General features: G+C 45.8%; 1 protein-coding gene across 6 annotated transcripts in view; it reads left to right on the plus strand.

Annotated features, from left to right (window-relative positions):
- Nucleotides 1–12607, plus strand: part of PDE8B (phosphodiesterase 8B) — a 264149-nt gene that overhangs the window by 139609 nt on the left and 111933 nt on the right. For 4 of the 6 annotated variants that reach the window (XM_061430026.1, XM_061430025.1, XM_061430021.1 and 1 more), the window contains exon 2: nt 11110–11169. In XM_061430026.1, coding sequence (XP_061286010.1) covers nt 11110–11169 — 60 coding nt within the window. The remainder of the gene's footprint in view (nt 1–11109; nt 11170–12607) is intronic. The other 2 variants (XM_061430023.1, XM_061430022.1) reach the window with 1 other exon arrangement.

Here is a 12607-nt window from a genome sequence, read left to right on the forward strand (position 1 = left end):
CCCTGGTCAGACTCACCATCCCCACCCACAGACCCACAAAGCCTGTGGTTGCCCGTGGGAAGTCCGTTCTTTGCCATTCCTTTAGGTCCTCCATAGGCCTGAAATGCCCTTCCAAGGTTTTCACCCGTCTCATCCTCATGCCACCTTTTTCACTGAGCTCTCCTGTGATTTCCTGGAATTCTGCCTGAATTCCCAGCAGGAGCTTAATGCATCTTTCCTGAGTTCCCATAGCACCCCGCAGGTACCTCTGGCTTATTTCTTATCACCATTATTGAATTGTTTGCCTAGTGCTGTGCTCTCAGATGAAGGTACCTAATGCCTTGAGTACCGAGAGGTGAGAGCCCCAGGGCAGAAGGCGCAAGTGGGCAGAACTTCAGAGCAAGAACAAGAGGGGGGCCTTGTGCTTCCTTTCCTCTGTTGGACAGGAGTGTGTTCTTCAGCCTTGGTCTCCAGCCAAAAGAAGAGGAAGATGTGTGGGAATCCAAGATAGGCTGTGAGTTTGAACCACGTTTTTAAAGAAATGTACTTTGAGTAGAAAATGGTCTTTGGAGACTTATCTTTTGCTGTGCTTGGGAGTTTTCTGGTTTTTCCTCCCCCAGAGAACACATTCATTTTCTGCCCGTTTCTGACTCTCTGGGTTTCTGGGAGAAGGAGGAGAGTGCTGCCCTGGACGCCCTTCCTCAGCTCAGCCACATGCCCATGAAGGGGTCACCCCCACCCTCACAATGTTCCCGTGTCATCCTCTTTAAATCTTAAAAAGTACTGCTTTTTAAAAAGAAGTAAGGTTGTGGGTGTTGGCATCTTGACTTCTGATGGAAGCCAGTGTGGACCCACAGGGACCTGCCCCTGCCCTAGACGTGTGCACCTTCATTAGATAAGGGGAGGAGCAAAGGGCTGGGGGTGAAGGCTGGGGGCACTTTCAAGATTTGTTCTGCTGGACTCGGGGTCAACTGTCCATATGCTGAGCTCCTCAAAATGTTGAGTTTCTCATCGTATAGTGCTTTACCTACGATGTGAACTGTACATATGATGAATAACTATTTGGAAATCATTGTTTTTTGCCAACGAAGTAAAATTCCTTTCCGAACAAAAGTGGACATTTTGTGGGTGGCTTCTCATGAGTTTGTTACCTTTAAGTGGGATTTGTTGAAGTGGGATAAGCTTTTAAATGGGAGTCAGCACTCCACATGGAGAAGGCAATGGCACCCCACTCCAGTACTCTTGCCTGGAAAATCCCATGGACAGAGGAGCCTGGTAGGCTGCGGTCCATGGGGTCGCAAAGAGTCGTACACAACTGAGCAACTTCACTTTGACTTTTGACTTTCATGCATTGGAGAAGGAAATGGCAACCCACTCCAGTGTTCTTGCCTGGAGAATCCCAGGGATGGTGGAGCCTATGGGGTTGGACACAGTGAAGTGACTTAGCAGCAGCAGCAGCAGCAGCAGCACTCCACGAGGATCCATCACCCCCAACAACCATGCAGCCCATGGACTGAGGGTCTGACTGTGACGGTTCATCAAGCATAGGGGCCCCGACATACCAGAATCAGGAGAATGGGCATGATTTGGTTCTGGTGGGGTGCCAGTGGTGGCTGAAAATCCAGTTTAGTTTCATGGGCCCCCGGGGGCCTAGTGTGAGATTTTCCTGGAGCCAAGCAGGGAGGCTCCTGGTTCTTTAAGGTGGTTCTAGGTTTTCAGTGATGAAACTGAGGACAGAGGCAGCCTGCATAATTGAAATCCACAGGATATCTCTGAAACTCATATTTAGCAGATGGTTTCTGTTTTCTTGCCATCAAATCTATTTACCAGAACCGCTGACCACGTAGCAGAACTGACTGATTTGAATTCCGTCCCTCCCCAGTTTCCCCCACCTTCATTTAATGTTAAGGAGAAGGCATATAGCGGGATGGAAGGGCCTCAGAAAGGCTTGGATTTTTCCACAGGCCAAGTAATTGCCTTCTGAACAATCAGAGATCCATGATTTCTGCTCGTCCACTGTTTTACACGTGTGATTTTAAATGCTTGAAGTCGTCTGGCTGTTTATATTATCAGGAATATCTCTAATAAAAGGAAGGAAGTTGCTTGAGGGATGTCACGTTTTGTGGTTGCCTTAAAATTCCTCTGTTCTCCAAGTCAGGCCCTGAATCTGACCTTTGGAATCTGGGAATGGTGTTCTGTTGACACACAGGCTGGCCTGTGACGCTGCAGCTGAATTGCTAGCTTAATAAGAAGTCTGGTGCCTTGATTCTTGCACGGCATGTATGATGCAAAGCCTTTTGATGTAAATATGATATTGAAATGTAATTAGGATTTTTTCCTTCTAAGCCCAATTCTCTCTAAGGCTTCATTGTGCTATGCTAGCCACCTTCCTGTCCTCACCATTTCATGAATTGTATTGTAGACCTTTCTCTACACGCCCCACCCAGCTTTTAACACGTAGTCTGTTTCAAACTGAGTTCTGATGGCTGTAAATGAAATGACTCCATTGTGTAACTAATTTCTCTCTTTCATCTGGTATTTCTGGGGAGTGCAATGGTTTCTCCATCAGACTATGCTGGCCACATTTTCCATGGGTTGTATCTCTTGGCTTTTGGGATGCCTTCTGCCTATATTTTTAACTGTCTCTGAAGCACCGTTCCAGTGCTAGCCAGAGGGTGGTTCTGTCCTTTGTCACTGCGGTGTTTTCCAGGCATGGTGGGATATGTCCTCCTCTCTCCCCTTGCCAGGAAGGCTCACTGAGTGTAGTAGCAATTCTTCTTAAGAGAAGCCTTGTCCGGAACAGGGACAGTGGAGAATGGACAGGGCAGGGATGGGGGTGGCGGAGTCGTAAGACCCAGGGCTGGGGAGCCCATCACTGCATCTAGATATAAGTGAACATGTAAATAAGACCATAACCTTCCTTCCACAAAAGGCGGGTATAGGCATTAATCTCAAATCCAGCCCTCAAGTGAGCTGAGTAACCTGGCTGGAGTTTGCATTTCTCTAGCTTTAAGGAAATGAGATTGCTGTGCCTGTTACAGGGGATGATATACATTGCGAGTGGGCCCTCAATTCCCTCTTGTCTTACTGGGGCACAGAGCAGTTATTTACCTTGAGCAAGGTCCCCCGAGTTCCAGACCCATTTCCTAGCATTGCATTTTACCAAGTTTCAGGAAAACTCTATCCCTATTCTGAGGAATTTTAAATACAGCATCTTATTTTCCCAAATAAAGACTTTACTAGGGGGAAAAAGTATATGTGTTCTTATTTGCATAGTGACTACTTGCTCAGTTAACCCCAAAACAGACTTTTCCCATAAAATTAAATGTATTTAAAATTTATTTTTTGGTATTTAAGATAGCAACAAACCAGAAAGTATAATTCAGTAAACACCTATGTCCTCAGTATTCACTGCTTTAAAAAAAAAATCAATGATGAATAATACCTGAAGTCCCTGAATATACCCCTTCTTCACTAGCAGGGCCACTTTTCAACTGGGAATTTAGAAGCATTTCTTTGTCCTGTTACACTCTTACGCTTATACTCGGTATTGTTTTAAATATTTTAAAACCTTAAGCAGGATTCTATGGTCTGTATTCTTTTACGACGTTTTTTTACTTGATAGTTGTGAGATTCCTTCGTTTTGAATGGGTGGCTTTAGTTGTTTCATTTTCACTGTCACATAATTTCCAATATATGAATATTTCTCAACAGAAGTTTTTTGGTGATGGATGTTAATGGATGTGGATTAGGCTGTTTCCAAAAATCGGTTCTAAATCTGCTCCAAACGTTCTTACAAGTGTCCTTCATCGAGCCTAGAGATCCATTCATGTAGCAGGTGGGTGATAGGTCACATGTTCGCCTCACCTTTACTAGAAATCTGCAGAATGTTTTTCAGAGTGGCTGAACCGTTTTACTCTCCCAGCAACAATGTATGAGCTCCTGTGGGTCTCCTTGCCCCTGCTTGACGGTGTTTGACTTCTTAATTCTACTGTTCTGTTGATCAAAACAACAGCTGATTGTGACATGGTTCAGTTCAATTCAGTTCAGTTGCTCAGTCGTGTCTCTTTGCGACCCCATGGACTGCAGCACGCCAGGCCTCCCTGTCCATCACCAACTCCCGGAGTCCACCCAGACTCACGTCCATCGAGTCAGTGATGCCATCCAGCCATCTCATCCTCTGTCGTCCCCTTCTCCTCCTGCCCCCGATCCCTCCCAGCATCAGGGTTTATCTCATTGTAATTTGAAATTTTTCTTTTCCTGATTACTAAATGTTGAGCGTCTCTTCATACTTGTATTTCCTGTTTTGCGCCTTTCTGTTTCAAATCTTTTGCCCAACTTTCTTTCTGTTTGTGTTTTTATTGTTTTTAAGGATTTTGTTATGTTCCAGTTACTAATATTTGTTGGTTTCCTATATTGTAGATGTCATTCCTTAAGCCAGCACCTATCTTTTTTTCTGTTTTATTCAAGTATTTTTTGCTTTTACTTTTGGTGAATAGGAGGTTTAAATTTAAAGCCAGATGGATCTTTTCTTTTATGGCTGTATATTTTGATAGTAGACATTTATATGTCTGTATTTTTGTGATAAAACCTTATACTGCCAAATTAATATTCCAAACAGCAGAGCATAAAATACAAAGTTGGTGGAGCTGTCACCGACTGTGAACATCTCATGACTATGAGTAATCTTCCATATATATAACGTGTGTGTGTGTGTAACAAAAAAAGACTATGACATTTTTTTATTTTGATTCTAATTTAGGGATACTGTTGGTGTTTAGTCACTAAGTCGTGTCTGACCATTTACAGCCCTGTGGACTGTAGCCCACCAGGATCCCCTGTCCGTGGGATTTCCCAGGCAAGAATACTGGAGTGGGCTGCCATTTCCTTCTCCAGGGGATCTTCCTGACCCAGAGATCGAACCCACATCTGCTGCTTGACAGGCGGATTCTTTACCACTGAGCCACCAGGGATGTCCAGGGATACTATTAGGGTGGCAGAATCATCAAATGTGAAGGACTGTATCTTCCTCTTACCTAAGTGGTCATCTTGTATCTGGAAAAAACCCTATGGGTGTCTGGGTTCAAGCATGATGACTGAGTCCGGGTAGGCTTTGGTGCCTTCCGCCAGCTAAGTACTCTATTGATATCTGTTGCATAATGAATATGTAAGAGCATCTGAAGTTAACAATAGATGTGTCTGCTTGGAAGAATAGACTAGTGGTTCTCAAATCTGGTTGCCATTGAGATTAATGCACAGGCCTCATCCTTAGAGATGCTAAGTCTCTTGGTTTGAAGTAGGACCCAGGCACAAATATATTTTAAACGTTCTTCAGATACTTCTAATAGGAAGTCCAGGTTGAGAGCTTCAGGTCAGAGAACTGGAGGCAGAAAGGGCAGGGGAGGACTGAGACCACCTACTGGGCTCAGAAAGGTCCACGAGGCAGTAGAACGTGGCTCAAATCAAAGCACAGTGAAGGCTGGAGGTCGGTGTGAGGTCAGGCTGATCATCGGGGCCTGTGGCTGAAAAGAGACAGAAGGAGCAAAGAAGCATTCTGGATATTTGGAGGACAGAGGGCCAGGGAAGGGAGGTAGGACAGCCAGGGGTTCGCAGTCTGGGGCAGGGCTGGGCCTTGGACCCTCCAGTGCTGGTGCCTTTCTGACCAAAAGCCAGAGGGCAGGCCTCGGTTCATTTAAAAGGCACGAGTCAAATACAACCTTTGGCTTCCCGTAGGCCAGAGGAGTAAAGAAAGACGTTTGGCCTGGGAATGGAGTGAAGACAGGGGTTCCCTTTCAGTTCAGTTCAGTTCAGTCGCTCAGTTGTATCAGACTCTTTGCGACCCCATGGACTGCAGCACGCCAGGCCTCCCTGTCCATCGCCAACTCCCTGAGTTTACTCAAACTCATGTCCATTGAGTCGGTAATGCCTTCCAATCATCTCATTCTCTGTTGTCCCCTTCTCCTCCTGCCTTCAGTCTTTCCCAGCATCAGAATCTTTTCCAGTGAGTCAGTTCTTCATATCAGGTGGCCAAAGTATTAGAGCTTCAGCTTCAACATCAGTCCTTCCAATGAATATTCAGGGTTGACTTCCTTTAGGATGGACTAGTTGGATCTCCTTGCAGTCCAAGGGACTCTCAAGAGTCTTCTCCAACACCACAGTTCAAAAGCCTCAATTCTTTGGCACTCAGCTTTCTTTATAATTCAACTCTCACATTCATACATGACCACTGGAAAAACCATAGCTTTGACTAGATGGACTTTTGTTGGCAAAGTAATGTCTCTGCTTTTTAATATGCTGTCTAGGTTGGTCATAACTTTTCTTCCAAAGAGTAAGCGTCTTTTAATTTCCTATCTGTAGTCACCATCTGCAGTGATTTTGGAGCCCCCCAAAATAAAGGGGACCCCTTTAGAGATGTAAATACTATTTTAAAATTAAAGCCAACAGGGCAGCAGGCAGAATTGATTAAGGGCATTGAAAAATAAAAAGGATCTTTACAATGAAGTCCCCTCTTTGTGAAATGAAGTTGGTTTGGCCCTGAGCTGTGTGTGTGTATATACCTGTGCATGAACACTCAGTTCTGCAGGTGGCAGGGAGGATGGGATTCCCAAGGAGTTGTTGAAAGTGGGGAGGATTCAGGCTCTGAGCTTGTTTTGGAAGACAGAAGCGATGGGAAGATTCATCCCCGCCCCAGATGGACACACAACTCACTGCTTTCGCTTCTTCATCCTGGTGGCAGCCCTGTTAGCAGCAGCGTAGGCTCCTAGGGTGTGAGCAGGGAATCACCAGGTGCTGGATCCATCTGCAAGACTGGAACAGAGTCCAGAAACCCATAAGAGAAATATGGGGAGTGCAGTCAGAACTGAGGCTTTACAATTTGGAGCGCAATCAAAGAGCAGCACACTGGGAGTCAGGAAAAATGAAGTCTCAGTCCTGACTCTGTTACTCCAAATCTATGTGGTCTTAGGCAGTTTAGTTCATTTCCACTTATTTATTGAGCACCAGCCTTGACTGAGCACTTTCTAGATGCTGGGGACAAAACTGTGGGAAAAAAGCAACGTCGGTGTCCCTCAAGACACTCACAACCTTTCCCAGGAGAAAGATATTTAAGTGAGTAGTAAGGTTAGTGCCCTGAAGCACGGGAGGAGCTGAGCAGAGTGTTGAGTCCTTCGGGGGTGCAGCTGGGCCTCGACGGCCTCCGGGGAGTGGGGGGCACGTGAGCAGCCCCTGAGCAGGCGTCAGCTGAGCAGATGTGAGAAGAAGGCCTTTCCAGGTCAACCACTCGGCCTGAATTCTCTCCTCCTCCTTGTTGGAGGGGAGCTCTAAAACCAGAATCCAAGTTCTTTAACGCAATTCCTGAGGCTACCGAGAACTGTGGATGCCCGCGGCAGAGAGTGTGCTATGGTGACGGTCGGGCCATGTGAACGGCCTTGATTTTTTCCCAGACTCAATCTCTCATCTGTTTGCCCTGCACCAGCTGGTTTTCTTCTTGGGCGTTCCCTCTCCTTTGAAATGAGTCCAAGCCGTGCAGGGACTGGGGGTAATTATTTTTTTCTTAATCATTGTGGTGCATTTTCCCCACTTGTTTTCACTGCTGTAATTCCTACTCATAGCAGTGTCTTTGTGTTTGCGAAATCTCTGTGCTTGACTATCCAGAAAGTGGGAAAACCAAACTTTTCTTTTTTTCCTCCCAATTCATAAATCTGATCCTGGTAATTCTCCACTCAAAAGCCAGCCGCGTGGTTGGTGCCTACAGAATCAAAAGGGATTTCCTTTCCAAAATCCTTTTAAAGATCTGACCCCAACATAGTCTTCCCTGTCGTGCTCTGTAATCCAGTTTCTCTAGACCCGTGTTGTCTTCCCCACAAGCATCTTTGCATTCTTGCTTCTGTGCCTGCTTTCGTTGTTCCCTATGTCTGGAATTTCCTCTCCCAATCCTGGTCTCTTCTTCTCATCCATGACCCACTTGTTTTCATGAAGCCTTCTTCGATCTTTGTTGTTGTCATTAAGTTGCTCAATCATGTCCGAGTCTTTGCAACCCCATGGACTGCAGCACACCAGGCTCCCCTGTCCCTCACCAACTCCTGGAGCTTGCTCAAGCTCATCTCCATCAAGTCAGTGATGCCATCCAACCATCTCATCTTCTGTCATCCCCTTCTCCTGCCCTCAATCTTTCCCAGCATCAGAGTCTTTGGTCTCCCCACCTTCAAAGCCAGAAAGATGATCTCGTTTCTCTCAACCTCAAAGCCTAAGGCGAAATGTCTACCAATCAGAATTTTGTATCTTACTGAACTTTCCAACAAAAGCCAATGATAGAAATGGGCACATCAGCCAAGTCTGAAAGAGTGTCTCTCACAGACCCTCTCGGAATGAAAAGGTATACTCCCAGTTGCATATTCAGGGACCTAGGTTACTGGTTTGATTACAGCCAAGGTGAAAGTATTTACACCATGGTGGTTGGTTTAGTCCCTAAGTCATGTCCGACTCTTGCGACCCCATGGACTGTAGCCCACCAGGTTCCTCTGTCCATGGGATTTTCCAGGCAAGAATACTGGAGTGGATTGCCATTTCCATAGAATCAGCAAATGCTACAAAATAGGACTTTTCTTTTTTCCTGAAGAGCCAACTCATCTGAGTGTGAACTGGTGACCCTGCTACATGTCTACATGTATGTGTGTAAGTGACTGTGCACTCACATGTGTGCATACGCGTATTTGACACACTGTTAATATTGGACCCTTAGGAGCACACCATTGGCCAGCAGGGCTTCCTCGTGAGGCTGAGGGGAGAGCTCGTGGTCAAGGTGGCTAGGAAGTGTGTCTCTCCTCTCTTCCTCCTCTGCTCTCCAGAGCTGGAATTGTAATACCCATGACCCCAACCTCCTTCTTGCTTCTGTGTCCTTGGCAAATGTGGTGACTTCCTGGAATCAGAGCTAATATGCTAATTGAGGATCTGTGTTTCTGCAGTCAACTCACAGTTCAATCTCCAAAGTAGAGAATCTTGGCTCGGCTACACAGACGTCAGCTACAGAAGCGGAGGCCCCCAGGCTGGTGCCGAGGGCGACCTGTGTTCCCAGGGAGGCGGCCCAGGGACGTGGGGCTGGGGGTGGGGCTGGGTGGAGATGGGAGAGAGAAGCCTTGGAGGGGGCTCGGCAACGCTGCCAGGCTCGGCCTCAGGTGCCAGCCTCCAGCCGACCTGGGTCAGGTCGAGGTTATCATGCTGGATGCAGGCAGGGAACTCTTGTGGCTCCGGAGAAAGCTGGAGAGCCTTTCCTATATGACAGCAGGAAAAAGATCTTCTAGGTTGAGGGTTGCTCCTGAATCTCCGTGCAGTTGCTCAGTGGCTGCGGCCTGCCTCCTGCCAAGGTTGCTCACATGTAAGGGCTCAGCTCAGGGCTGGGGTCCATGGGGCTCCCACAGTCTTCACGTGCTTTCCTGGCAGAGTTGAAGATGGCCCATTTAATGACCTCACGCACATCTTGGTTCCTTCAGAGTATGTAGGCGTGTGTCCGTTTAGGGGGCAGTCTCTGCTCTTCCCTCAATCCCTTAGCCTTCCAAAGTGAGTCACTTTTTATTTTATTCCTTTAAAACTCTTGTTGATTTCTCACTTTATCTATCTTCCGTCCTGGGCGCCCCTCTTCAGGGCCAGTTTTGCTGGAGCAACCACAGGAGGCCTTGTTGGGGGGGTTAGGGGTGGGGGCGCCTGTGTGTGGTAGAGGCAGTCTACGCAGCAGACATCACAGAGAGTGCAGAGGTAGCTTAGGTTATCAATCAGATCCATCTGTCTGTACCAAGTTGGTTTCACTTCTTAGTCATTAACTTTTTAGGATTCTGGCAGTTGCACTATTTTTGAAGAGGCATGTCTGTTTCAGACCAAAAACAAGCAACACTGCTCTTAGGGTGAAGCTGCATGGGGGGCCAGAGTCCCATTGATGCAGGAACCCTGGTGACGCTCCTCTCCCAGTGGAATTCTGGGGCTGCACACGTATGCTGGGCATGGGTATCAGTATAGATGCCTTGCAGGATGTAGCTTTGCTTCAGTTCAGTTCAGTCACTCAACCATGTTCGACTCTTTGTGACCCCGTGGACTGCAGAATGTTGGCATTTCATGGTCAGGTGTTGGAGAAGATTCACACCATGCTCACCGAAAGTTAAAGGGCCTGAAAGGGAAGTATTTAGTCTTCAAAGTCTAATTTAAAGAAAGTTCTGCCTTATCATTTACTTGATAAAGCCTCCCCTGACCATTGGGTCCCTGTGGTGTCTCTGGTCCTATGAACTCTGAAGGTGTCCCATCCAACTCACGGGAGCCAACCTAGTGTGTTGATTGCAGGAAACGCAGCTAAGCAGAGGCAGAATGACTGCAGCCTCTTAGAGAAAAACAAATCTGGATCCATGGAGGTGAGGCAGAACCTTCAATCCAGTAGTTTAAAATGAAGATACGTATCTGGTCTCTGCTTGCAGCCAAAGGCAATTAGATGGTGTGGGCCGGTGAACACCTAAGCTCGTTCCTAGAGTCGTGGGGCAGAGTTCAGCTTCTTGTGGTCATGGTGTGGGGTTACTCAGTTTATTTGAGGAAGTGCAACTGAAATAAATAATTTAGTCATGATCAACACAGATAAGAGTGAGCTGTTTATTCCTTATATTAAAACATGAAGATAAAAAATAAGATCTAAATATGGGAAAAGCTGTTAAAACCATTGAAATGCTTTAGCTTCCACATATGAGAGAAATTTTTATTCTTTAGAAATTTCAGAGGAGTAACAACCTGGCATCATATGCAGCATAGCAGGTGCTCAGTAAATAATCAGAGTTTTTTCTCTCATAGAATAAAGAATAATAAGTGCTTATTGTAAAAAGCCATACACTTAAAAGAAAAATAACCTGAAATCCCACCACTTAGCATTTGGGGATATATCCTCTCAGACATTTCAAGGCATATAAATGTATATGTACTTTTACAAAATCAGCTATATTGTACAGAATGTTTTAGCAACTGTCTTCATGTCATTAAATTGGATCCTTTTATTTAGCGGCAAAGGAGCATGATATAATATCCAGTGTCAGGAAGAATGTGTCAATTCTTGTAGCTTGTGACTCGACACATCTCACGTGCTTTTTTCTTTTATTTTTTTAGCAGGTTTCTTCTGCGGAGGTACGCATCGGGCCCATGAGATTGACACAGGATCCTATCCAGGTACACCTCTGTTCCTCTTAGGGGCTGGGTTTGCAGAGCAAGTAGTTATAGAAGCCCCATCTCAGGGGCTCACCTCATCTACAGCAGATGCCACCCTTGCTGTGAGATGCACACCCAGGCATCCATACATGGTGTGTGTGTGTGTGTGTGTGTGTGTGTGTCTGTGTGTCTGTGTGTCTGTGTGCAAACGCTGGTTTTTATTAATGTCATACTTGACATATCAGATTGTTTTCTTGAAGAAAATACTGCCCCATTTGGAGTATAATATAATAGGTAAATTGATTGCATGGTGTGTTTTAAGGAACAAAAATGCTTCACCAAAAAAACCGTGTCTATTCTACATGCCGCTCCTGCAGCTGGAAAGAGAAGAAGCCATGAGCGGTAAAGGGCAGGCTTTGCCATGAGCCGCAGCTGGATGGGAACCCTGGTTCTGCCCTTTCCAGCTGTGTGACCTTGGATGTATTGCTTCACTTCTCTACCCAGTAAAGAAGTCTGTAAAGTGGAGATGGTGATGCCTCCCTCTTAGGAAATGATGAGCTTCCTAAGTTCAGTGAAATAACCATCAAGTGCTTGGGACACCTGCCTGGCAGCGGAAGGTGCTCAGGGGTGATATCTGTTGTCCTGTGTGTCTTGGGCCAGGCAGCCTACTGGGCTCTTAGATACCAAGGCTACCATCTACGGGGAGAGAAGGGCCAGCACCTGCGCACTAACTTCCCTCTAACTGTGACAGCGACTGTGTCCTCCCCACAGCCCCTCCGGCATCACGGGCGCCCTGTGGGAAACAGGTCTGAGAGGGGCGTGTTAAGTCCTCATCTGTGTCTGCATCTTCCTGGTAAGGCCTATGTGGGCCACCTTTCTCCTTGTGAAACTGTCGCTTTTTAACACCAGTTTGTTCTGCACTTCGGACAAGTAAAGATGCAGGAAACATGTAAACAAACCAATTAACATGTAGACGAAAGTGAAAAACCAACCAGAGAAATGTGTTGTTTGATTTATGAGCGATTGGAAAAGAAAATAATTTAGTGTTTCTTGGAAAAGGAAATGCAAATCTGGGGCAGGGGGAGTGAAACAAGAGATTTAAGCTTGGGAAAATTGGATGAAACAAATTTAGGAGCAGAGAGAGAGGGAGTGAGAATTTATTAAAATAAACATAAGCCCCAACTATTTATATAGAATACAAACAAGTGGAAAATTCCAGTATTCATCCTAAGGGCATGGGACTTTGTAGTCCATTTTGAATAAAGGCAGTGACAAAGGTTCTGATATCAGTATTTATTCCCAAAGTAATATCCAGACTCTTTCTTGGAATTTGTGTGGTTTCAGATCAGTTAATGTAATTTACCTTCATTTTTTACCCTGTGCTGTACTGGCAATGAATGCTCATGATAAGGACATCTCATTCTTTTAAAATACTGTTATTTTGTTATGTTTGTTAAAA

This window comes from Bos javanicus, chromosome 10 (genome assembly GCF_032452875.1).
Source record: "Bos javanicus breed banteng chromosome 10, ARS-OSU_banteng_1.0, whole genome shotgun sequence".
In the NCBI taxonomy this organism is placed as follows: Eukaryota; Metazoa; Chordata; class Mammalia; order Artiodactyla; family Bovidae; genus Bos; species Bos javanicus.